The sequence below is a fragment of the Haemaphysalis longicornis genome, unplaced genomic scaffold, assembly GCF_048455015.1.
Source record: "Haemaphysalis longicornis isolate Haplotype H1 unplaced genomic scaffold, Haemaphysalis longicornis Haplotype H1 scaffold_2, whole genome shotgun sequence".
In the NCBI taxonomy this organism is placed as follows: Eukaryota; Metazoa; Arthropoda; class Arachnida; order Ixodida; family Ixodidae; genus Haemaphysalis; species Haemaphysalis longicornis.
Genome location: NW_027526295.1, coordinates 287,807,049 through 287,833,859, shown reverse-complemented (window position 1 = coordinate 287,833,859; position 26,811 = coordinate 287,807,049). Strand labels below are relative to the sequence as shown.

At 48.5% G+C, this 26,811-nt stretch overlaps 2 protein-coding genes across 2 annotated transcripts in view; one reads left to right on the top strand and one right to left on the bottom strand.

Moving 5' to 3' along the window:
* The window catches only part of LOC144170826 (uncharacterized), a 29,822-nt gene extending 7,448 nt beyond the window's left edge, over positions 1–22,374 (bottom strand). Inside the window, exons 1-6 of the mRNA XM_077700843.1 lie at positions 22,089–22,374; positions 18,236–18,474; positions 17,419–17,541; positions 15,681–16,291; positions 8,765–9,029; positions 4,676–4,765 (exon numbers count right to left, since the gene is read on the bottom strand). Coding sequence (XP_077556969.1) covers positions 4,676–4,765; positions 8,765–9,029; positions 15,681–16,291; positions 17,419–17,541; positions 18,236–18,395 — 1,249 coding nt within the window. The 5' untranslated portion in view covers positions 18,396–18,474; positions 22,089–22,374. The remainder of the gene's footprint in view (positions 1–4,675; positions 4,766–8,764; positions 9,030–15,680; positions 16,292–17,418; positions 17,542–18,235; positions 18,475–22,088) is intronic.
* A 167-nt stretch (positions 22,375–22,541) lies between these two features.
* On the top strand, positions 22,542–26,539 carry LOC144170828 (uncharacterized). The gene has a single exon (XM_077700845.1). The coding sequence runs from the start codon at positions 22,744–22,746 to the stop codon at positions 23,164–23,166; it is 423 nt and encodes a 140-aa protein (XP_077556971.1). The 5' UTR covers positions 22,542–22,743; the 3' UTR covers positions 23,167–26,539.
* The last annotated feature ends 272 nt before the right edge of the window (positions 26,540–26,811 follow it).

Below are 26,811 nucleotides of genomic sequence, written 5' to 3'. Positions count from 1 at the left end.
AAACACTTTGCATTTTTTTACCTCAGGAAGGCCCGGCACGATTTGTAGGCGGCCTTCAGCTTTTCCTGGTGCCGCCTCCAGTACTGGAGGAGAATATCGTCACTGCCCGTGTTGGCAGGCAGTGCGATGGCCACGCTCCACAGCACGCTCAATGGCTTTCCGCTTAACTAAAACCAGCAATGCAGGGAGCACCTCACCTCACTGCTACACGGAAGTATCGAGATAAGCAATGCTACCCATGCCAATATTTCTGCAAAATGGCACAACCTCTTTTTTTTCTCTTGAGTCGCCAGCCACGATCGACTACACCCCCACGTCCTTGTACCACCAGGCACATCTGCAAGGTGGCACTCAACAACTATGCACTGCCGTCATACTCAGCCGGAATGAGCAAACAATTTTCCAGTAAGTTCGGGGCGTGGTCACCATGAGAGTAAAAAAACATAACCCAACCAGTGATGATAAGCGTAGGGGATCGAGCACCCCCACTGTGACTAGACACGGCATGCGGTTGGGTGCACCTCAAGGTCGATCCCCTCTGTGTGAATATTTTGTGTCTAATCGCATGTTGATTGATTGATTGTAGGGTTTAACGCGCCGACGCAACGCAGGCGATGAGGCGCGCCGTAGTGGAAGGCTCCGGATTAATTTTCACCACCTGGGGATCTTTAACGTGCGCCGAAATCTCGTACACACGGGAGTTTTTGCTTTTCGCCTCTATCAGAAAAGCGGCCGCCGCGGCCGGGAATCGATCCCGCCACCTCGTGCCCAGCAGCGCAACGCCTTAGCCACTGAGCCACCGCGGCGGGTTCTAATCGCATGTTGACAGGCGTAGTGTGTGCAAGGATGCAGGCCAGTAGCAACAACAATGCGCATCCTTGGCGTTGCTGTTTCAAGCTGCATCGAAATCTAGGAGCACTGATGAGTGTTTTTGCCAAGAATTGTTCTGTGAAGAATTGTGCCGAAGCACTTACTGTTGTCTCAACAAAGCATTTGCCCCGCGGTCGATCATACCGATGCAAATCGCCTGGAAGCATTGGGTAGCTACAAGTAGAATGTGGTTCAAATGTTTTTTCGTATGTATACAACTTTCACAGACTGTTCTGATAATTTATTCTTTTCAAATAATAACGAAACGATTAAGATGTCTCTTTACGGGTCATTGTGAAACTTAAAAATATTTTGTAACAGCTCGCTTAGCCCATCAGGATCACAGACAACCATGTTCCCCAATACCTCCAGCTACAAAAAAAACAAAACAAATAAGCCCTTATTTTACTAACTACAGCGTGTTTTCATTTCAATCTATGTAAAAATCATGTTTATCGTCAATTTGGCTGCGCTTTACATATTTTTACATTCGCTAAAACATCACACGCCAAGCCAATAACAAAGAAAAGCAGGTAACTACAGTAAACTCCTGTTAAGACAAACTCAGCTAAGAAGAATTCTCGCTTATGCTGAACGACGTTGGAATGTTTGTTTGGTTTTCCACAGGCCCAATTCAAAAAAATTTGCTTAAGACAAACAGTCTTGCATGTACTCTTTTATCAAGACGAACCATTTTCGGGGTGACCAGCAGTGCTGGCGATTCCGGGTAGCGAACATGGCAGTCTCAGCGGGGTGCGGCAGGGCACTCACACGACCAGAGGGAGAGAAAAGCAAAGGAAAGCCACAGGGCGGAGCAGCTTCGCGCCACGGAGGAAGGGAGGGAGCGGATGCAGCTGCCACTCCTCCCACCTTCAACCGGCAGGGCCAAAGAGGGCGAGTATTGTGGCCGCTCTGCTCTGTAGGAGAGAGGCGCAAAACTAGGAGGAGAAAAGCACAAAAAAAGAAGCGACGACGGAGACTGCCTGTTCTTGAATGTAGCAGCTTCCTGATCAATGCTGTTTCTCAGCGGGAGCATGCGAGTTCGCGTCGGTTTGTGTTGCGAGTGCCACGCATAACCGCCGAGAAAGAGGAGACGACTTCCTTCTCTGTCTCTGCTGCGCTGTCACTTAAGGTAGAGGGTGTACGCTCTCCGTCACCGCTTCGACTAGATAAAACCAGGCAAGAGCACTAGAAGACAGTCTTCTATCAAGTTGCACACTCAAATAAATGATTTCTTTTTTTGTTTTTCTCCTTCATTGTAAGTCAACTTCACTCACCGCCTTGAAGCAAGGTATTTGCATGCACCTGGGTGTGTTGCAGATTATTTTTTGGGGAGGGCTTCCGATAAGACCAACTTCTCACAAGACTAACAAACCACCATGGTCCCTTTGAGTTCGTCTTAACGGGAGTTCACCACAGGGTGATTCCACGAGAGAACGAACATGCGTGTTCACGCGTATTTTTTTTGTTTTTCCAATATTTTTATGAGTCACGTGCAAGCCAGGGAATACCTTAAAACTGCAATTTGTTGTCTTCTAGCGTGCGTAATTCGCGAGAAAAAAATTTGCAAAGGTGGCCCGGGTGAAGCGCGATTTCCGACGGAAGCAGTTTTTTCCAACTTTGCGCACGGCAAGGTTTGATCATTCTGATTAAAATTTGTTTTAAAACAAACACTACCCCAAAATGACAAACAGGTCAAAACAAATTTTGCCTTCTGCCATGAACAACAAAATTAGAAAAAAACTATGCCTTCGTGCCAGACGCCATATTGCCACTAACTTTGGTGCCCCCTATCTCCGTGTGTCTGTAATCGTGACCAACTTGTAAGTGATGCATAATGTCGATGAGATATTTGTAAGCATATCTGTAAAATATCACCTCTCTAGAAAGAATATAAATATATGCAAAAAAAAGACTGAGTGCTGCGCTCTTCCTAAAAATGCGTAAATAAAAAAAAAAGCCAGTCCCGATTTTCTTCAAAATTGGGCAAAACAGACTCCTTAAGATGGTCAACAATGCTGCTGAAAAACATGTTGCGTAATTTTGTTTGTACCGAAGTAATAAGCGGCTGAAATCGTGCATTCGAGACGCGTCTCCGTGCCGCGAGATCCACTACTGTTGTTGCTTTTCTGGCTTCATGCTTTGATGAAAAAGTGCCTGTCCGCATTCTAAGGCTACACCAGGGACTTTTCAGCCTTTGTCGTCATTCTAAAAGAAAAATCCTCGTTTTAATCTTTTTTATTTGAGATGTTTCACTCTATAGCGCTTGCGCAGCTGTGTCTGTGGTGAGGACGCGCCAAAAAGCGCACTTATGCGGGCGTAACTTTTCTTTTAGCAAAATCAAAGAGCAGGGTAATAAAACAGAGTTGTCTTGATGTGTCCACTGCCGCAGCTGACCCCGCGCCAGCCACTTGTTAAAAAGGGGGCACTTGCTTAAAAATGGAGCACTTGTTTAAATAACGAACAATTAAAAAACTGCAATTGATTCTGATGTCGGAAAAACACCGACATTTACCAGGACACGCCTATAGTGTGCAAAGGCCCAGTTTCGGTCGCAACACGGGTAAACTGACAGAAAAAGTAATCGGTGTGAGCGTTTTGGCACGATTAAAGTAACATAACGTGGACACCTGGTAATTTCCTGGATGATGTGGCTGAGATTCAAAACCATTTATTTTCTATTAAAGCATCTCAGAAGACATGATCATAACCATAAAAAAATAGAGTGAAATGCTTATAACATTGTTGTTACAACTTGGATGTTCACACATTCACATTCAGCACACGAAGTTTCTTGTAAGGGGTGGCATATGAAAGGTCTTCTTGCTGCCGAGTTATGTAACCAAAATATAGACAGGGCTGCCTCACAAAAACTACAGAACAAGTTTTAAAGCTCAACATGTAAGGGTCTTTATTGCAACCGACCCTTGGCACTCCAAGCAGCTTAGAAGCCCATTTATTGAATAGCATTCTTGCAAGCGTCCCCCAAATTTCCACAAATATCTCAGCTCTAGCAGCTGCATTCCTTAGGCAGAAGAGCGTTTGCAGGTTTGTAGCCGTGCTGCTGACTGCTGTGATATTTCACCCAGTGCAAAGAAGTGCTTCCCGAACCTTGGTTTTACACTGTACGATAAAAGCTGTATCGCTGTACGATACGACAAAAACCAGTGCGCATCGGTACTTCCATGTTCATATGTATTTTCGTAACTTTCATTGTTTACCTCACCATTCTTACTGCTGTAAAATGAATATGCATTACATTTGAGTGCAAATAGGTCGTTCGGCAAGCTTATAAGCCCTGCCTAATTTGCGTTTTGCTTTTGCCGGCCTCAGCTAATTGCAGAGCTGGGATATGACATCATAGGTTCTGTTGCGAAAAATGCGCTAGTGGGTCACGTGGATCATTCCCTTTTTTTCTAATTATATAGCTTATTTGAGTGAAGTGTGCGTTAAAAGGGGTGTCAGTATGATTCTGGCGAGGCAATCATGGCCCCTCTAAGCAGGCTTCAAATGACTCAAGGAAAAACTGGGCATTTTGCCTTAAGTACAAGTCTCTAATAATGAGCCCACTCAAACAGTAGAAGCAAAGTGCTGTTTTTAAGCAGTTCCATAACAAGTGGTCTTTCAAGGCATCACACTCAATGCAGTACCCCATTTACCCCTTTGCTATGGGCCCAAGTTTAAATCAACTGCTCAATGAGCACAGGCAGAGAAAAGCTTCAGCACCTCATCCCAATGAATCGCAAATGCCCCGTCACTGATTGGCCCAAACAGTCCAACCCAGGCCTGGAGAGACGATGCTCACCTTTACTGGGGTACCTCTTGTCCTTGGTCTCGACGTAGTGGGGTGCGGGAACACGCTCAATGGGATGGAAGGTGAAACGGCTTTCGAACCCTGCAACAAGAACAGAGCCGCCTTCTTAAAAACTCCCCGCTCAGGTTTGCTTGCGTGTGGGCACAAACACGCGGTGGGTGGTGCTTGGAACTCCCACACGGAAAATTCGCTACGTGGCACAGGACACTCGGTCACCCGGGCTTCGCTCAAACATGGCCGGCCACAGCCGCCAAGCCAAAGCTCGCATCTGGGCCGCCTGAGCTCTAACTTGGGTGAGGAAATGAGGGAGACAGTGCTCGCCTGATGCCCGAACGGGAAGGCATGCCTTCAAGCACCGAGGTGACAAAACGCCGCCGCCTAAGAAACTCTTGCCATGTGTAAATGCGAGAGCATTGCCTGTCGCGGAGTTTAGTGCTGCCGCAGTATGTTTATGAGATTGCAACAGCGCAAGACAAACAAACTGGCCACACTGCGATCTCTCAGCCGAGTTTCTATACCTCAGGTTCAAACTGCATTGTGCGCCTTAGGCCAGCTTCCCCCAACAGGCAGGCGTGCATAGCGTTCAAGACACTCGTCACTGTCGCTCGTTGCAATGGCGGAGCAGTGGTAGCAGTGGTGGTGGGACCAGGAATCGAGCACTCACCACCCCAACATCTTCCCTGCTGTCCTCCTCACCAAAGCCCACTAGGACGATACCTCTGGCCAACTTCTCACCCCCACAAACGTTGCCCCACCCACAGAGCAGCCGAACAGCACGTGGAGCGTGTTGACAGGCCCCACCACCACTGTCGATGGTCAAACTCAGTGGGGGAACAGGCAGTTCTTGGAGGACGAGGTCATTTTAGACCCTGCTACTGCACAGTCGTTTCGAAGGCATTTGAACCAAATGTCGCTAACTCAAACGCTACCATTTAACTGCTACAAAATGTTTTTGAAAGGCAGTAGAATAAAATGCCCCTTAAGCCCCAGACATTCGATGTTCTCAGACGCCTTTGAAAACATTTGTATCCTTTCACACACAGTTTCCAATTGCTGCAATTACAAAAAACACTATTTGCGAGTCCACGTAGACTTCAAAAACGAACTTCTAAATCATTGTTCACTTGTTATAGCTTTTTACCCCTTAAAGGGGTCCGAAAGGCGTTCCGAACACACTAAATGGACAAGCACAATCACCAGATTGGGTGGTCAACGTCGCCTGCGCAAAGTATTACACCATTTTTACGTGCAGCGGAAAGCTCACACTTTAGTAGCAAAACTTGATGCCTTGTTCCCACCCTTTCCTGCGTGTTTGTGGGCTCACCATCTTCCAGCATGTACATCAATCACGAAGCAGAAATGTTGCAACTGGACGGGTTTCCCCCACTGTTCCAGCGAAGAGAAGCGTCATCTGCTCAGCGTCGACCAGTCATGGCACTGCCTTTGGTTAATTAGTGCTTCCTGCATCTTTTAGTGCTTCCTGCAATTAGCGCATTTTTTTTTACTCTATTACCACGCTTCTCGTTAACGTGCGCTACATCAAGCAAAGTCGTGGGTTCAAATCACGGCAGGGCGTTTTTTTTTGTTGTTGTTGCTTTTTGCTCAGTTGTTTAAGTGGCATGGTTTGCGTATTGTATTCGCAAATCCAAAACGCAACTTTTTAGTTGAACTGTGGAACTACCATACCAAACGTCCATGCATCGTCTAAGCCAGTGGCACGATTTGTTCATTTTAAACTCGTGCTTTGATTACAGAAAAAGGCAACTGTACTTTCACAGGAGGAAATACTGGTGTATATTTTGTGTAACTGGTATATCTTTATATAGAGTAAACATAGTTTTCTTCCTTCGATTTAAACAAGGCAACAGGCGGGCTTGGGGTAGACAGAGGGAGATATAGGGCCGTTACCAGCAATCAAACGCTCCACATATCGCAACTGGCAGCACTGAGCTCATAAGGAAATGAACGGAGAGCCTTTATAGAGAGGAAAGGGCCTCCAAGCCATCAAGAAAAAAAGCGAGGGTGGAATATTTGCTTTGTGCAATCAAATGCAGGGTCGTACAACGGGGCAGGCACTGCCCTAAAGCTGCCCCAAAGCTCACACTACTCTTCCAAAACCACTCGTAATATCGGTTATGGTGTACTTGTCTAGTTGATAAACCCAGGGTCGTGAGACGTTTCCTAGAAAGTAGTTGGGGGGGAGGAGGGGAAGTTGAGTGCATGACGCACCCTTAAAAAATGTCCCGCGCTTTGCAACCCTTTAGCCACTTTTTTGTTACGGTTATAAATGTTTGGAACCGATTAGAATACTTTTATGGAACACAACTACTGCCTGTGTACGCAAGTGCATGGAGTCCCCACAACACAACCAAGCTCGACATTGGCGTGAACGAGCAGCCAAATTAGCAATATATAAACTGAGGTCGCTTAGGAACACATGTACGTGCTCATTGCAAAAAGCATTGCAAAATGGACAACATAACTGCGAACATTACAAAAATAGAAAAAAAATAATGTGCCATTAAAAAAATTTTAAAATGCTGCAACCTTACGGCGTTTTCCCTAATTAATCTAATACTGAAAATATAATTTTGCAATCCCAGACTTCGTTGTACAAACTAGTTTAGAGCCACGACAAAAGTTTCTCAAATAAGCTGGGTGGCCGTTCATTGCGCACGTGTTCACAACCACGATCGTAATTTAGGTAACTTTGCTATGTTTAGCCACTTTGCTTTTACCATTAAATTTCACTTCGCGTAGATCAATTATTATTACTCAGGTGCAATAGCAACCGACCCCGCTATCGGCCGCTGCCCGAACACTTCGCGCCAATGCAGCGCACACCGCAACTTTTGGCAAGTCCGTCATTCCATTCCTGAAGTGCGCGAGCTCGCTGTGAAACGCAGCAATAACTCTGCGTTTTATAACACGGCAATGCATCCAAAAGTTCACTTCATGAACACCAACTAGTTCAAAGGTGGAACAAGGTACATGAGTTTGGGAACAGTCCTGGGAGCAGGCAAAAGTGCCTTTTGTAGCAGGCTTTACGTTGCAGTGTTAACGTTGCTTACGCACGTAGAGTCGACCAACATGGCGGCGCCCAGCCCTCCTGCTTCGCAGCAAAAACAGCTTCGTCACTAATCCCTCGGAGCGATGACGTGTTCTAAGCTGTTGATTTGCCCATTCTAATCCTCGGCTAAAGTTTAAATCGATAAACACTTTTTGTTTTTCCGATAGAAGGGCGATTTTGCAGCTGTTAAGCCTGACGAAGTAGCGTTTGTCGTTGTCATAACAACAGTTCCGCGAGATCATGCAAAGCTCTGAACCCTGTGGCATAGCGCGAGATCTGCCAGAGGGGGAAACAGGCAGCAGACAAACCCTGCAAACAACCTTGTCAATATGAGCGGGGCACCGGCGCGCCTTCATTTCCCCAAAAGCGACCGAGTAGGTAGTGGTCGCACAGCACACTGCGCGGCATGCTGCAAATCTCCACAGCAGTTACGGCACAACAAACGCAGTTTGTGCGGAGAGTGGGGCTGCGACGCAGTTTGACGTTCCGACTGGCTTGGTTATTCGAGTGGCTACAGCCAGCCACAGCAGTGTCTGTGTCTTTTAGTAGATGGTGCTAGGTATACTGTGCCGCGGTGTGCGTCGCGTACGTGTAACTATATGGGTTTCAAACAACATGCGCGTGGGCGACGAAGATTTCTCACGTTTGCGTACGTGAACTCTGACGCACGTGAAACTAAAACTGTCTCATGAAAGCAGCGACCGGAAAGCGGAAGTTGAAGACTCGGCCGATCTAACGCGACCGAGATGGCAGCGCCCGGTGCTGTTGTTCCGGAGATACAGCGCTGCGAAAATTGACGTTTTTTCGTCATTCTGCTGAAATATTTTGTCACCTCAGCTGACAATAATATTTTTCTTTGGCACTTCGCGATCTTTTTCGACGGAGAAACTTTGTAAACGCATAGAATATACAACGTGCAATCCGAAAAAACGCTTCTTTGGTTCCTTTTGGCAACCTGATCCCCTTAGCCCGGCCAGCGGAAGCCGGGAGGTACACCTTGCCCTGCCCACCTGAGCAGGAGGAGTGGCGGACGGAGGAGCTCCGCTGCGGGGGCGTGGGCGAGGGCCGGCAGGGCACCGCCAGGGCCGTGGGCTTGGCCGTCTGGTGCGGGGGCTGCGGGGGAGCCCCCCTGTGGGGCAACTGCGGGGGCCCCGTGCTGGGCAGCGGGGGCGGGGCGCTGGTGGGCAGTGGGGGCGGCTGGCCCCGTGGTGGAGGCGGTGGCCGTCCGATGGGGGCCTGGCCACGGGCAGGGGGCGCAGGGGGATTCACGCGCGCCTGCATGGGCCACAGAGAGAGCCACTGCAGCTCCGTGCATGGACAAAGGGCACACCGCCTCACCCTGGTGCCGACACCAAGGGGAAACACCACATGTGCACGCTGCCACACCGACACACTGGAGCAATTGCAACATGCGAGCACTTGAGCACAAATTGCTGCAAGACTTGCCAGAAACACCGCACCTTCGAGGAACCACCCTCGCCTTTGCGACGACATGGTCAACCAGGCTGTCCTTCCCTTTGTAGCTCTGGTTGTTGCTGGCCCCGTGATAGGTCCCCTGCTTTTTAGCTGACCCCACTACGTCTCCTCGCTCCTTTCCTGCACATGCAGTTCCCCCGGTGGCCCCTTCCACGTGCACACTGGACTGAAGCCCCAGGGGCCTGCTTGAATAGAGCCGATTATTGCAGAAAATTGCACCTCCATGCCCAGTAGAGTAGTAACCACAAGGGGGGGGGGGTGCCATAAAGCTTGTTGCTAGGCTACGTTCCATCCTTTATTAACTCTTTCGCTACTGCGCCTATCAAAATCGATCAATTTGATCGATACTTTGGGAGCGCCTTTTCATAGCGTTCCAGGTGTTTCTCGAACAAGTAAAGCTGTTTGGAGTTAGATTAGAAAATGGCCTTTCAAAATCAGTTTTGTTTTCATTTTTGCAGCAGAAACGTGATTTTTGACATGCTTTTGAATCACCTGGGTGTGGAAAAGGGGCGTGGTCATCGCGCGTCACTGCTACCAACGAAGAATGCGCGCCACTCGTAATTACTCTGCACCAGCGTTTGTTTTTTGCTATCAGGGCGTGAATGGTGAACTAGCAAAGTATTTTCAATCATCAGGTTCGCGCTCTGACAGTAATAATCCCAGAAATCGGCTGAAAATGTCAAGCAGTGCCTGGTTGCAAAGCTACTTTATGATTTTAGGCAGTTTTATTGCCTTTGCGCACGTTGTTCAAAGTTCTGTGGTAGTTATACTTACCCCAGGGCCATTCGCAAACACTTTACAACAGTTTAGGTTTCGTTCCTGCATCGCGAAATTCATATTTAGCGCTACTACGCAGTTACCCAACTTCAAGGCTACCTGCCATGGCGCCTGGAGCGTCCGCGACTGATCCTCGAACAAAGCACGCCGCTCCTGATTTCCCCCCACCCAAACGCGATTTCTGCGATGAGAACTTCAGATGCAAGTCAAAAGATCACACCCAGTCGCCAGATATCTGTTCCGCAGAGGACAGCACTTTAAACCGGCCTTACACTGCCAGCTGTTCGCCTTCCAGTTTCGTTTCCATGCGAGGGTATATACGGGTGTCTAATGTTGCTGCTTAGTTGAACTGTCTATTTGGACAGAGTCTCCGATAAGTTTTTGTACTGTTTCATTTGAAAAATGTTAGGTGGCACTGCAATAGAGAAGCTCGTTGTGCTGATTTTTTTCATCGCGCAACTGCCACTCGGCCAAAGATCGCAGGGCACAATTCTAGCTCATCATACCTAATTTCTTCGAGCAAGGCTACAATTGCGAGTAAGAAGATGATAATAAAGCTCAACTTTATGTTTTGAGAGATAACTGACCGTGAACGACAACAAGCATCAGCCACGGCATCCGTTTTCATCTTCATACATGTTTTTTTCCGCATCGCGTGCTTGTCCCAAATATTGTGCTCGCTGTAAATGCAAAGTCAGTCATTGACAAGATGTTTTTACGTTATGTGGGGGCAAATTGGTGCCTCTGATAATGTCAAACCGCCAGATTTATTCCAGGGAACCACCCGAAATTGCACATTTTGAATTGGAGGTTGGGCTTCACCGCATGACACGAGCACCAGGCGTGCTAACATTTTTTTTTTATATCTGACAAACTGTTTCGCGCAAGTCGACATTTTTTCTATGGAGTGTTTTTGAATTGTTTCCCTACAAAATGTATATTCTAATTTTTTTCTATTACCGGTGGTTTGATATACATAACTACTTTTTATCATTTTTTTTCGACAACTTGACAAACATTCCGATTTTGATAGTACTTTTCACAACTATGATATATAAAAACCTTTAAAAAACTGGTGTTATTGGAAAAGCCGTGAAATAATCTGCATTTTGTGTTCCTGCAATTAGTGCCTAACCATTTCTTTAGCAGGAAAAAAAAAATGTTTTCTTGGACCCCTAAAAATTGGTCAATTTTCCGGCGGTAGCGAAAGAGTTAAGAAGCTGGGCCACCACCAAGCAAACGTTGCTTCCTTTCAGAGTACAGCAGGCTCTGGTGGCACACTGAGCTGCACTGGGCACCACAAGCCTTGCTCTCATACTTCCCGCAAAGGCGCCGCCCTCCCCACGTAGCGACAACAGGTTGCAGCTGGCCCTAGAGACAAAGCTACACACCCCACGCAAGCGCCATCGTTGTTTTGTTCCCGATTTCTCTTCTCGAATGTGGGGCTGCAGAAAAACAAACTCCCCAAAACACAGTGAGGAGGTTTTCGCTCTCCCACACACAAAGGGTAAGAAATTTGTTTGTGTGCAGTGACACTACAGTAGAACCCCGCAATAACAAAAACCACAAGGGCAGGCCAAAGAATCTGCTTTTGCGGGAATTTTGTTGCCGTGACAATGAAACATAAACGACAGGAAAATCAGCCACAACCCGAAAATTTATTTCTGAAAGTTGGTTATATTACTTAGCGAGCCTTACTTTGCAGCAACTTAATTAAAGGGACACTGAAGTGATTTGTAAACATTGCGGGATTCGGAGTCCCTAGATCATGTTTCGGCCACTCTGGGTGCGTTTACGCGAATCTATTTCGTGGAAAAATCAATTTGAAAATGCTGTCCTCCTCTCTGCATCCTCGTCCATTTTCTGTGGCGTTTTCATGCGATGTCAGGAAAAACTGACTTGGCTTGACTGCGCTACTGCATGGCTCGCCAACCTTCCGACAGAGTCAGTCAGCCCAGTGCTTGGTCCACCGGCTGCCGCCGGGTCGTTGCAACTTGTTCGCTCAGCTGAAACTAAGCCACAACACGTTTGTGAATGGAAGAATGTGCCTTCCTTTAGTTTGTTAGTTTATACACTGTATCAAGCTCCAAGTCCACGTCCCTCCACACAAGCACTGCACAAGCTGACTGGTATGCTAGTAGAAAAATATAAGGTCAAGTGAAGGCAGGAGAAGAGTTAGCTAAGTCAACATAGGTACTAAGGAAAGAAACTCAGCTCAAACTTTTACCGCACAGTGTAAAACTAGGGTGCAGGAAGCACTTTTTTGTGCTGGGTGAACGAGTACAGTGGTCAGCAGCACGACCACACATCTGCCGTCTAAGAAATGCAATTGTTAGACGCGAGATATTGTGGAAATTTGGGGGACGCTCACGGCACGAGCGCTATACAACAAATAGTCATTTAAGCTACTTGAAATGCTAAAACTAAATACAAGTGTAAACTGGTTATACATTATATCAGGGTGGCGAGTTGGTGTACTTGCATCTTGGGGAACAGCGCAAACTAACAGGGACACAATAACAGGCAGCGGTCCTGTCCACTTCTTTCTTATTGTGTCCCTGTTAGTTCGCGCTGTTCCCCAAGATGCATATACATTATATACCTTATATTGCCCCTGCACGGGCAGTGCCAGCTTGTGCCCGAGTGGTCTGGAGCGGTAGGTGTGTTACTTTGCAAGTTGCAAGTTCGAATCCCCGAGGGTACATCCTTTTTTTTTTTTAATTCACAATTTTTGGGCCGTAACGTTCATTGCTCCACAAGCAGACCTGCCAACCTAGCAACATAAAAATTCGGAAGATTGCAACGAGCAAAAAAAGGTGTTTTTTTTTTTTTTTTTTTCCAGTTTACCTTTTGGGAGACTGGCATCGGAAAGTGTTAAGGGTGCTTATTTTGAGCTGCCTTGTTCTTCTATCATAAACAGACGGACGCAAACATTGGGATGCCTTTTCCCCCGTCTTCGCTCAGTACAGTGGCGAGCGCATTTCGGAGCCAGACTTCATAAGCTACCACCATTCAGGCAGTTCCCATTTGCACGGTGCCCACGGTACTGCGGTGCCCAGAATATAGTTAGCAGTACTCTACGGCATGGTTACAAGTAACAAAAAGTATGTGCGAGCGCTCTTCCCCACCACCGAACTATGCGCGCGATTAAGCGACCACCTGTCGGGAGATTAGAGATAGAATTCATACAATCGGGAGATGTGATCGAAATTCAGAACTTTCCCGGACAACTCGGGAGAGTTGGCAGGAGTGCACGAGCGAGTTTGCAGAACGTGCGCAGACCGAAACTGACGGGCTAGCGGTGCCCGCAAGCACCGACTGCTTGCGGGCAGTGGGCACAGGCCAGAATCAGCAGACCCCTCGCCTGGTGCGAACATGCTTTTTACGATACCGGCATGTGTGAGGCAAGCTCCAAAGATGGGGGAAAAGCGCATGGCATTTGAGCATCTGCGGTGACGCGGAGGCCGTTCATCCACTGCGTAGTCCTCGGGTAATGATTGCTAGGATTCCAAGCCATCCTGGGAGGCTTATCTGAGGCATTTTACATCCGACAACATGACAGAAGTGCGGTATGGCGATTATTGATATTGGGAATGCCCATCTGACGATAACGTCGTATGTCAAGCATGGTGTTTCACAGAACCGAAACAGAAACTTGTTTGAATGCTAATCTTGTACATCGGGGCACCTTTACCTGACGTCACTGCGGTTAGTTGGTGCAGCCGCCGCAGACTGCATGGTAGTTTTTCTTCTTTCAGGCTTTATAAAATATATACTGCCTTATCACCTGGATAAATGATGAAAAGTGTGTTCATTTGAGCCACTCTACCCAGTGCAAGGAAGGAAGGAAGAAAGACTTTGTTGAATGCCTGCAACAGACACAGTGTGTACACTGCGCCCGGACGTAGCCACTCGTCAATCCCGACGTCCCCCCTACTCGAACCACCCCTTCGCTACTCCCTACGGGGATGGACACCGCTGCCCCATAAGGAAGGGCGTCGCCCTGCAGCTTTCGCTCCGGTGCTGCTTTTCGAGGGCCGCCAGGACCTGCTGGACGGCTGATAGTTGGGTGTCCTTGTCACAACTGCGCACTGCTTCTTGGATCCACGGCGGTAAGTCTGTCCTGGTTGCCGCCTCGGTAGGTCGCACTTCACATTCCCAGAGTAAGTGGGCGGAAAAAACGGAAGTCTGACAAATTAACTTCAGTGTCCCTTTAACAGCTCAGCTCTCACATTACAAGAAGTTGTTCATTGCTAGTCGTCGTGCGTGCCTAAGAATGACGGGACCATGTCCAACACATCCAAAAACATCCCGCGGGTTCTTCTTTTCTGCACATTTTTCTCCTTGGCTCTCGGCCCCAAGTATGTCTGAGCATGCAAGCCTTGGCCAGACAGTGGCACCTCATTGTTCCAATCCTATCACAAAACTAAGTGATCACCGCTTTGTTGATGTCCAGAAAGGCCCCAGTCGTCACTGTTTTGTTTTGCGCACGTGCGCCATTAAAGAGTGGCATCCTTGCTTTTCAAAATGGTAGAGTGAGCTGCAGGCTGTTCCAAACTCGTTGATGCTATCCTCCCTCCCTTCACTTGGGCCACTGACTTCGGCAATAATGGCTGTCTTATCTTGTAGTGCTAAAAACTTCCACTTTTGGGCTGGCGGAGGCACCTTACTAAGAGCAAACATGCCGATCACCACCCAGACAACAAACGCACACCCGCTATTCAGCGGTAGCGGGCTAGCGTAGCCAAAGCCACGCCGTGAGTCACCGTGTGTCGCCTCCTGGTAGTGTCACTGTGAGGCTACCTCTACGGCTGCATGGTCTTTTTATAAACAAACATGGCGGCGGCCATGCAAGCGTGCTATGGGAAAAGTTTACACACCTTGGGTCCGAAAAAAATGCACTTGAGCACTTTTTGGACACTGTTAACCTCAAATGGGTAGATAAAATGCCGACTGAACTTGCAGCGAATTTCGTTAGCGTGGGGTCACTTTCCAAAAGCACTTCGTTGCCACGAGATATGAAATACATGGGCATCTATGCCCGTTCGCCAGTGACCCAAAAATATTTCCTTGCCGCGGGAACTTCGCACTCGTGGGGTTTCATTATTGCAGGGTTTGACTGCAGGCCGTTAACTGAGGGCGTGTCATGGAAAGGGCTTTCCAGCTAAATGAACTGTGATGGGATGTTGTCATTTTTTGTTACACTGTAGTGTACATCCGTGCACCTCCCCACACTTCATTCGCACACTCTTGCATCAGTGGAGTACAAATAAATATGCCTCTGTGTTCTGTATAATCATCAAGCTGTGTTCTGTGTAATCATTAGCAGCGTAGTAAAGTGGGCCTGCCACAAGCTGCTGCAGGGAGCCCAGCAGACCAAAATCCATTATGACTCCGTTTGCTCAGAATCAAACTAGCCCACAAATTCCTTCTACCCTAAAACCAACACCATACTCAGGCAGAAGTTTGTGGAGTTTGCTTACGCTTGTTCTTGCCAAGCGCCACAGAGATGAGGCAGAAAGAACACTTGCCTGCACTGTGCAGTTACATTTGTACCGGTGCTTACAACTAGTTGTGTTTAGAGCCAAACTGTGATCCACAAATTGTCAATCCATTCCTTTTCAGCGGAATCTTGTGGCAGCAGCCAGCGATAAGGTAGGAGGCGGTGCCCACCTTGTGCGCCTGGTGCAGGTTGCTGGGCACGCTGACGTTGCGTGGCGGGGGCGGGGGCCCCGTGGGCTTGGGCTGGGGCGGCTCCGCCTCCCGGGCCGAGTCGGGGGCCCCGAAGCTCTGCCTGCGGGCCAGGGCGGCGGGCGCCGCCAGCCGGCCGCCTGGGTGGAGGGGCCCCCCGAGGGTGCCAAACTTGGAGGCGGCCGAGGTGACCACGGCCGGGCTCTTGGGGGGCGGGGGCGGCTTGACGGCGGGAGCGCGCAGGGGCCGCTTGGCACCCCCGCCCAGGCTCGACTGGGAGGCGGACCTTGTCACCCCCGGGGGCTTGCTCGGGAGCGGAGGGCCCGTCCGGCTGCGGCCTAGCGGGGTCGGGGGCGCCGCCGCGTCCCCCACCCCCGGGGACAGCGCGCTCAGGCTGGGCTTGTGGCTCGATGGGGGCGGGGCGGGGGGCGGGCCACGGGGGCTCACGTCTGCAGGGAAGGGTGCGGGGGCCCGGCGTACGGGTGGCGTCTCCGCATGTTGGGGCGCCGCCACTCGGGGCGCTCCAGGGGCCGGACTAGAGGAGGCAGGCTGCTGCCGGGAGCTGGGCAGGGGCGCTCCGGACAGGGCCATTCCTGCAGCCGGGAGAACAAGGAGGGCTGTGCGGAGGGCCACAATGCACGCCACAATGTGCGGCACCACTCAGCGACACTCCAGTCAATATGCACACACGCACACACATAGCCACCTGCTCACCACTGCCCAGTGCAAACGGACAAAGCCTCCTTCAACACCTCCTCCTACCTTGCGACTGCCAGGACCATGCTTTGCTCAGGCACCTCCTAGACAGCCAGCAATCCAGCAACTTTTTAGACAGCCACATCAGCTAGCTGCTAAAATTAGTAGACTTCCACTTTACAGTTCAGGGGAACTGAAGACCAGTTTTTAAAGCGAAGCTTTTTACCTATACCCACCAAGGGTTATATCGTGACCGTTGGTGTCAACAGGAAACCCCCACAAACAAATAAAAGAAGTTACTGGCACCACCAGGAATTGAACCTGGAACAAATAGAGAAACGGAGCGAGAGCTTGCTGTTTTACCGATTGAGCTACGAGCGCACGCGGAGATGTGGGAGACAGACAGTGTACTCATTGAGCAACTCTGCTGGTTTGCCCCTGTGTTCTCGCTGAATGCAATGTGATAGCATCATCGACCTCTCGCACCACTGTGCACTCGGCCAACGGCATGTGGAGGGGCCGTGGGTGCGCCTTGTGCATGCACTAGGAGTTATAAAAATTAAAAGAAGCTCACACCAACGCATGGCATCGCACTTCTCCTCGATCTATGCCGCCGACCTCACCACCTCCATCGGCAGCGACAGAAATGGAGGAAAAGTGAGATTGTCTAACACCGGCTTGGAGCTTCCTTTTATTTTATAAAAAAAACAGCTTCCACTCATGTGCCAGTACAACTCAACCAACCACCGTTCATGAATGATGCATTCATTTAGCCTTAGCAAAGAATATCTCTTTGCAGTAATAAAGGGTGTGGTTAAGTGCTTTTCACTTGTCTCTCATTTCACTCATTGTAGAGCCACGTGTGTGAATGCAAGTGGCGTCGCAAGGGTAATCGTTAGGGGTGTCGTTTACAGCATCGCTTTCGAACCACCTTCACAGGGGAGATTGGCACGCATTTTTTTAGCGGGGTATTCAGGGCCCATAGCAAGCTCGAAGGAAGAAAGAAAAGAAACGCATGGCCTACCAGATGTGGCACTTCCTGTTGGTCGTAACCTCGGCATCCCACCAGCAAAGAGCCCTGCCAGACCAGGAGGAGCAGCCAGCTTTCCTGCTCCATTGGATGGCGGAGGGCTTGCTTTCTTGGAACCTGTAATTGGAGATGGAGGTGCTGAAAGCACTGATCTGTAGGAGCAAGTGCAGCTTTTAACAATGTCATTTGCACAGCTCGCGCCTTGTAGGGGAGAGCACACACTTCTCAGTTAATGGCAGCATTAGCCTGAGCAGAGGCTCTTCCATAAGACGTACTGTGCAGTCACGTCTGCACCACAACTACAAAACAGAATCCTTGGGCAGCTTTGCTGCAGTCTGCACAGCCGCGACAACAGTATGTGTGCCAATCAACTGCTGGTTCCAGAGGCCTGTGATGCAACCTGCACTACACACTAGGCGTGGGAAGCAGAGCCCCTTACTGCTCCAGAGACACCTGCACATAGCCCAGGAGTAAATGAAGCTATGCACAGCAGCCTGCCGTGTCAGCGACATCCCCTCCAACCTACCATCAGCAGCCCAAAACAGCCGTCAAACCCCTGCACCATAGTTCGACCTTCTACACAAAACGAACAGTCCCACTGCCACACCATACCTCAGATCCACTGCAAGATGTCTGCTGCTTCCCTGCTGCTCTACAGCAACCTTTTGCTTCGCAAATGGTGCAGACAGAGGTGGCAATGCAAAAGTGGAGTAATTTTTCCCGTCAGTCAAACGCGCCCCCCTTTGCAGCCACAACCCGAGCCATCTGCCAGTCCGGCTGTTGTGGCCCCTTTCATCGAGAAGGGCCTCACCATCGATGATGGGAGCACTGCGGTCATTGGTGACCGCCTTCCTCAGCATGGCGCCGCCGCGGATCTCCGACAGCAGGGCTGACCGGTCCGGCGGGGGACCTCCAGGCCTGGGTGGGCCCAGGCCCCCCATCGGGGGCGGGGGCGGCGGCGGCGGAGGCATGCTGGCTGGCCACAACCGGCCGCCACTTGTGGGCTGGCAGCGATGGAGCTCCGAGCAACCTCTAGGCTATAACCAACACCTGAAAGGAGACAGACGGGTGGACAGGCATGCCACAGCTGCTCTCCACTGGAGTGAACCGAGCAATGAGTGCCCATGAAATCTGGAGCTCAAAATGCGGCCGGTGTACCCGAGGACAAACTTGCTACCATCAGCCTCAAAATGATTTCCACCCTTCCGCCCTCATCAAACTAAACGCAGCTTTGGTGGTCTGCACTTGCAAGAGGAAGCACCTTGGCACCAATGACAGCTCATTAGCTGCTGCTGTACAGGGCACAAATCTTGGGAAAATTTCAAAGCACACATGAATTACTATGGCGCATAGTTACTTGCAAGCCATAGCTGTGTACTTTTTACCTTCCTGTTGGAAAAAACAGTTTTACAGTACGTAGTCATACAGTTCCTATTTTGCTGTTTAGATGGCATGATGACACCTTGTTTTCAATTAAACAAAAAGTCTGGCTCATCGCCAGCAATTAACTCACAGGAACAAGTTTTTCTTTCATATATGTAGAAAATTTCTCACACCCCAAGTTCCACATTCAATTCAATTCAATTCAATTTTTATTTTTCCAGAAAAAACAACAACATTCTGGAAGGGTTATGTCGTAACCTAGACACTTGTTTTCGTAGTTTAAGAGAATGCTTGTAAACGGTCCTGTGACAAAATCGGCACAGCCCGGCACACACTTAAGATCTTTTTTCTTTTATGCACCAGTACAACATGAGCTTTTTTCCAATCACTGGGCAAGACACCAGGCAAACAAGCTGTGCAAAAAACTATCAGTTGAAAATGTAATATCATTATGACATTACAGTGGTATAAGAATGTTTGAAAGCAGCCAGGAAAAGTTGGCAGTTGTTTTACGTTCAACAACATTGACAACACAAAATCAGCTTCACTAGATAATGATAGAACTGCACAATACATTCCTTTGGTTGGTTTCAAGTGCATACATATTATTAAATAAATGACTTGAAAGTCAATGGTAGGTACAGTCATGCAAAATTTATTCAAAATTCAGTTTTCAATGCCTTTTGGGCAAGAAGCTTTAATGATATTTTATTTAGCACAAGGAGCTTTAAAGCTATTTCGTGGGCATAGCAGATGAAGTTGTCAAGGTATACTCAGAATTCCACCATGCTGCACGAATCATTCCTGGATGGGTGGAAATCCATTGAGTTATCGTTCACACACAATCTGTAGACTACAGAGTGGTCCACAGATTTTCCAAACATTTTTTTTTTACCTATCAAGCAGTTGAGAGTGCACTTGCATTTATTTTCCTCCCCAATTCCAAAGCACTCAGTTTACTGCATCATTTAAGGCTTTTTATTTTGCCCAGTTTGAGTGGGTAGGACAGAGGAAAAAAGCTGCGTGCACAGCCTGACGGGTCCCCGGCCCTTGAAGCACAGTATCGATGTCCTTGCAATTTTCATGCTCAAAACATGAAAAACTCAGGCACCACACCCTAGCCTATATTCATGAAAACAAAACAACAAAAAAACACCCTCAATCCCAAAGACACAGCAAGAGTTTATTTAAAAGGCCAACGGCACTCAAATTTCACCTCGGCGAAATTTATTTTGAACGTACAGTACGTACCACCAAATCAAAAATGGGAAATAATTGGCAGCCTGTGAATTTTGCTGTTCTTCAGTTAGAAACATTTAAAATAAACCCGCAGATGATGGTGCCCCTGCCAGCGGCTCACACAAGCAGCCATGAAGTGGAAGTGACATTCCAGATGGCTTGCTGCTTAGTCCTCTGACCAGCCAGAAGCGGTTGAGCTCGTCTGGGTGTGCTTCTTCTCGGGCTGCTGCATGAGCAAAGCAGCTGCGCATAGGTTTGCTCGTTCGCTGGCTGCACCGCTACTTCGGCCTGGCTGTAATGGCTACAGTCTTGTCACTTTTGGCTTCAAAATTGACAATTTTCACTGGCCATTTGTGCACGTATTTGAGCTGCCATATCTTGCAATTTTTTTATGCAGACTGTACGGAAACCGGGTTTTCAAGAGGCCGAAATTTTGAGTGCAGCTGTCCTCTAACAGACTGTCTCAAAAGAAAACCACAGAGCTTAGGTTGCAGTGTGCCCGTCTTACGTGCACAGCCTCTTTTCCCTATACATCGTGGTGAGGCCTCCGTCTTCATGCACTTGATCCTGTGGCCTCCCTGCTGCTTCAAAGCCCTTGCAGGGGAGTACGTACGGCCCTGCCACAAACAAGGCCTCGCTCTCTGTCACAAGCCCAATAAAGACCAGGTCTCTTCCCGATCCCCCACATCCCTTCAGTTGCGCCCCTAGTGCGCCTTTGGAAAAATAGGAGTGCGATGAAGAGGCGGGATCATCTTGCCAAAATGTATGCAGATGCCTTGCTCAGTCCAGGTGTTTGCTACATACACACACGCCACCAATAGAGGTTCATGCACGAGGCACAGAGCCGGCGCGGGCACCACTTCCGGCCGGATGCTCCACGAACGGCAGTTCATTATGTAGGAACACAGGGCTCATACTTCCCCATGGGTTTCACAAGAGCACGTGTCAACTGTGCACTGCAAGCAACAACGCTAGGGCTAAACGTGCTTCATATAAGCATGCTTGGCCGTTCGCAGATCTGAAGTGTATTCCGTGTCATGTGTTTTTTTATAAAATGAAGCTGCAGCCACAGAAAGCAGTTCGGTCGAAAATTAAACAATTGCACCGCTTATTCGAGTTTAGCCTCTGGTTCTGAAGCATGTCGAGTTTCGCGAAAGGCCGTCTTCCTCGCAGGCATAGGAGCAGGCGCAGCGTTGCGCAAACTCCTTGTGCAGGTGGCGCAAGCCAACCATGCTAGCGTCCCCAACACGTGTGCTGCAGCAATAATGCGAAGTGAACGGCAGCTCGCAGTGAAGCAGCGAACGAGCGCGAGGCGTCAACGGCGAGGCGACCCGAGGGGGACGGACGGACAGGATTGCGTCAGGAGTGTTTGCTCAGCGGCATTGCCACTTCCGCCGTTGACTCGGCACTGATAACGGCAGGGAGGACTACTAGCTGGAATGAACACGCACTGTCGAAGCGTCATTTGTACGAGGATACCTATGTCTGCGAAGGAAAGCAGAGCTCGGTTAACAAGACCGATCCTCCGGGGACGCATTATTCGTGTTATCGGGCACTGAGGGCAGGTACTAGACGACGCTTCTTCAGATAAGCGTCGACTCTTGCGCTGTATATTCTAACCTTAGATTGAATTTCTCGCATCTCAGTGGTATGCACATTAACATTTGCGCCCTAACGCTATCCGAACAATTTGGGCGAAGTAAAAGCACGAAAAGATGTCACGTATTTACATCCGGCAAGTGGGGCCGCTATTCTGGTTTGAGTTTCCATCCGTCACTTTTCTTCTAACTACAATGTAGCCTAGTAGCAAACAGAGCCTTATATATATATGTTTTTTTTTTCAACTTGCCTGACTTAAATCGAACTCGTGATGATCATGAATTCATCGATTCTGACTAAGCGGCAGTGTGCGGTCAGTGCGGAAGCCAATCCGTCCGTACGCAAAAGCTACAAACACAGTACGCACACCAAAAGCAGCTTCTCAAGACGCACATAGACATGAGCTTCAAACACTGACACACTGACGTACCAGCTGAACTTACCTAAAGGTTATGTCATTTTGGCCGCGATGAGTCGGCGATGACCAACTTTCCGCAGAAAAGGAAAACACCCCGAATATAAAATGGCCGCTTACACCCACTAAAGCTGGGTCACACAGTGTGACGCCTAAACAGATCAAACGTTGGCATTTCGTTTTCGGCACTGTTTGATGTAGAACAGAAGCTATAAACTTCGGGCAAGCAGCGCAAACATATGCGAGGCGTAGTTGTTTATAATAAATATTAATAAAATCTGAAGCAGAAGGCCAATCATAAGCCCTCTCGTGGCGCGTATCACTCAGCAAAAAATGCAGACTACTTTTTTAAACTTGCGCTCAACGCAGTGTTTCTTTCCTTAGACTAAACTAAAACAATTTATTTAGTTATAAATATAGTTAAAGTGACTCACTAACAAAATTTTTAATTCATGGCAGAAGCACGCCATTTCTTCCGCCCTGCTCGGATGCTCCAATCAACATGCGCATCATCATGTAAGCTTACGGATTTATGGATTTACGGATTACGGATATCCTGTGTGAAAGGCACAAATACAAATGTGGCAACGGCGGCAACGGTGTTGTTCCGGAAAGACTGCAGTTAGAGAAGTCATGGTAGCTTGAGTCGTGATAGTCGACAAGTGAACGTAGGCGCCGTTAAAATGGCAGAAGGCGAAGCATCGGCTGCCCAATCGCAGCAACTGACAAACAGTTCCTTTCGCAAGTCTTTGTACGCGCTGGAGCAGTGGCCGAGCGCGATTGACTCCCTTCGCAACCAGAACCAGTCGCCGGAGTTTGTGAATATGTTCTGCGGCCTGATTGACAGGACGCTGTCTGAACTTGAAGTGATCTCGTCCTTGCTGGACAAGCAGTCCAAGAGGCCTCAAGGTGCCGACAGAGCCAGAGAGAAGGCTGCCCCGAGCCCCGGGCCGAGTGCGACCAAGGGAGGCGACGACGGGCAAGACGGCGGCAAGCCTGCGGAGAAACGGCCGGGCTCCGAGGCTCCGCCACCGGCCGCCCCGACGGCGCCGGTCGTGAAGAAGGCGCGCATGAAGTACACGCCTTTGCGTAAACCGAGCGTTTGAGCTCACTCCGCTGCGGGCATGCAATTGCGAATGTTCCTCAGGGTTTGAGCCGTCACTTAGCTAAGGTTGGAGGCTTTTGTGTTCACATATTGTTTGAGCAAGATCTTATAGTCACAAATTCACTTGGTGTGAAGGCTTTTGTGTTCACATAATATGTTTGTTTTACTTTTACTTCGTATCAAAGATTTTAGTTAGCAGTGGTAGCTTTTACATTTTTGAGGCTATTTTGCATGACGGTACCATACTTTTTTGGTGCAGTCAAATATCCTACCGGATGGATGTTTTGCCTGTCAGACGTTTCGAGTCTGTCGCGGTGTCATTTCCTGCTTTTTTATAACGCGCAGTTAGGTGTTGACCACCGCTTTCTTCATTCATAAGTTCATATCTGTAAATATTCTGAGCCAACGCTTGAACAGTGCGCAATTTAGTGGCCAGTATTGCAGTCAAAACTACTGTCGCATGACCCCTTTCAGTGCATTGAACTGAATATTGCTTGGGTTCTGCTGCACTGCCGCTTAGAACCCAGTTCAACATGATTCAACTGTGTTCTTTTTGTGAGCACAGCTGAGATTCAGAAGCAACATCGTTAGCAAGTATCTTGCCCACGCCAAGCAGATATAAACGTAAAGGCTGAAATTAAGTTGCGATATTCTATTACTCAATGGGATCATGCAGTGACATTTTTATTTAGGTAAATGTGTGTGTGGTAGGGAATTAGCTTTTTTAGCAGAAGTTGCACTGAAACATTCCTGTGTTCATCAAGGCATGAACCTTCAAGAAGACATAACATTTTTCACAAAAAAGGCCTTATGTACACTGCACAGAAGAAAATGTTTACCACAGTCTGTGCTTTTGGTACATTTTGTGCGGCCTTGTAATGGCAAACTCATCAATGGTATCGACTGCGTAGCAGCAGTAAGCATAAATTGTCAATGGCTTGAGCACCAGAGAGTCAATGAGCATTGAAAGTGAATCAGTGAAGGACTGCTGGATAGTGCACACAATTTTCTGTGCCTCACAGTGTGGTATTTCTCAACATGGTTACTTTAGTTTTAACTCTCTTGTATAAGCTGCTGTTAAAACATCACTGGTTTGATTTTGAAGGCACACTTTTCATTTGTACAATTCTCTCATTGAAATTTAAAGCCATTAAAAAGAATCAATGGTGTATGCAAGATTTAATTTCTTGTATGAGGGGTGCAGAAAATGCGAGGGAAAAAGCATGTAGGGGGAGAAGTGAAAAAAATGATGAAACAAAAAAAACTCTACAAGAGGAATTGATGGAAATTTTCGTGTAAAAAAGTATTAGGAATGCCATGGGCATACTCCCATAACATTTAAGCTGTTTTGGTGTTTTTTTTTTTTTTTTCCAGGGGCATTGTAAAATGGCTTATCACCATGGTAAGAACAGACGTCAGTGCCCCATAAGGCTCGCAACAGAAACATGCAGTCATGTCTCATTGATATGGACGCCTCCATTCCCCAGAAAAATCGTCCATAGTGTGAGTTGTCCAGAATAACGAATCAAGGTCAAAAACAGAAACATTAGCAAATAATCGTTCCAGAAAGAACACGGTTTATTCAGCCAAAAGAAGCAAGATGTGGGTTTGCACTGATGCCTCCGGTTCTAATGTAGTGTCCAGAAAGCGCACCACGTCGACTACTTGTGTGCGCGTTCTGCGTGTCCCTCCTGTTCAAGGTATGCTATAGCCGTAACCAAGCCACAGCGAGCTTCACGTCGAGTAATGGTTGGTCTTGTTCTTCATTGGCTGTTTCTGTCGGCGCAGAGATTTCTTGGAGTTGATGTGGCTGTTGAGCGGATCCGCTGACAAGCTCCAGGATCTGCTCGTCTATCACAAGCTCCCAGGCGTTGGTCTCTTCCTCTATTTCCAAGAAGGCCAATGCTTCTTCTGCTGGGTTTCTTGCACCAACCTGTCTAAGAGCTTCACAAAGCACCAAAGGTGGAAGGTCATCCATTGGATCGTCTTCCATAGCAGGGCTGTTGATGAGAATACCTGCGTGCCGCCAGCAGTTACCATTGTTTGAGGCGTCACCACGTCCCATGCCGTCTTCCATGCCCCGTGTCCATAATAACCAGACAAAAATGTCAATGTACCCATCTCATCTCCAAAATACCCATCCATAGTCTGGACTGTAGGTTTCTACATTAACGGGGCAAAATTGGATGGCGAGAAACCGGTCGCCAAAACTTTTGTCCATATTGCGGGTTGACCATATTAATGAGACATGGCTGTAATTGTTGCTAGGCGTTATTTAGGGATAGGCAGAGTTAGCTTTGCATAACCCATGCTGAGTTCGTAAATTTCAGCGAGAGGGGGGGGGGGGGGGGGGGTTGCATACAGCAGTGCAGAAAATACTAGCTGTGTCCATCTCATTTCTGCTGTCTCCCTCCCACTAAACAAGACAGCCAATATGTACACGGTCTTGACAAACGTTAAAAATCCCGAGGGGGTCTTAATCCGTAGCCCTTGGTCATATCCAAGGTGTAGCCTCAGCACGTAAAGCCCAATTTGAACTTTTAACTTGCTCTTTTCTAGGCAACAATTTAAGCCATTAAAATCTGGCATAAACTATGTTTTAATAAGCGGCTGCAATACTGTTTTTACTTGAGATGCCATTTTGTAGCTATTTCAAAGCCTGTTCCGCTCATCTTAATCTGATGTGTTTTGGAGGTCGCAAGCGGCATTCATACATTTCTGCATTATGGCAAATTGTGTATCAAATTGCAAGGGTCTTGCCCTTGCATCCTTTGGGTCCTCTGGGGTGCAGGTTGGGCTGCATAAGTGACAAACATGAGCGCCTGGACACACCACGCAGGCACCTCCCCCGCGCCATGGCTCAGATTGAAGAACTACCTAAGTGAACGTGTCATCAAGCTGCGCCCAGCACCTAAACCGACCTGAAAGATAGCAAACCACCCGGATTCTCTAAAAAATTGCGGAGAATTGACCTAAGAAAACATTCTGTAGTAGAAAAAATCCCCAATCATGGCAAAAGTTGGGCAGTTGTGCCACTCTTGTGCCACTGATGCCGGACAGTGTAGCCGTCATATAAGCTGTTGCTCAAGAGAACAAGAGGAGTGTTTCAAGCGATCCAGTAGATGGCACTGGTGCGAGAGCCGCGAGGGTGTGTGTATAGGCGGTCACGTTTTCCAAACACGTGGACAGGCACACATTTCACCAAGGAGGCCGGAATGCCTGGTTTGGGACTCCTGCTTGGTTAAGCACAGGTACCCTTGTCAAAGTACAGTGCGCAACACCCTTGTCTATAACACTGAGTCCGACTTCAACTAGTCACCTCTCAAAACTGCGGACTCAAACTTTTCACAAAAAAAAAAATTCCCCCGCATTTCCCCGAGGGGGAGAATGGGAAAGTGCGAATGCACGGTTGTCGGCCCGCTTGCGCTCGGCCCCCGCAGCCCACCGCCTCGCCGCCTTCTCTTCCATCTCTTCCATCGGGTTTGTAGTATCACGTGTACACCACGCAGTTATCAAGCCGCTATAACGCCGCTGAGTCGCCAACGCACGCCGCTGACGACGTAGTTTGAATGCGTTAAAGATATAAGGCGCGTCACTAACACTGATATCAGCCTCGCGTCCGTGGCTTGGTCGGCAGAGCGTCGCG

What these genes read in the sequence shown, in the direction of transcription:
- LOC144170828 (XM_077700845.1), top strand. Translation starts at nt 22,744, where the DNA reads ATGGCAGAAGGCGAAGCATCGGCTGCCCAATCGCAGCAACTGACAAAC.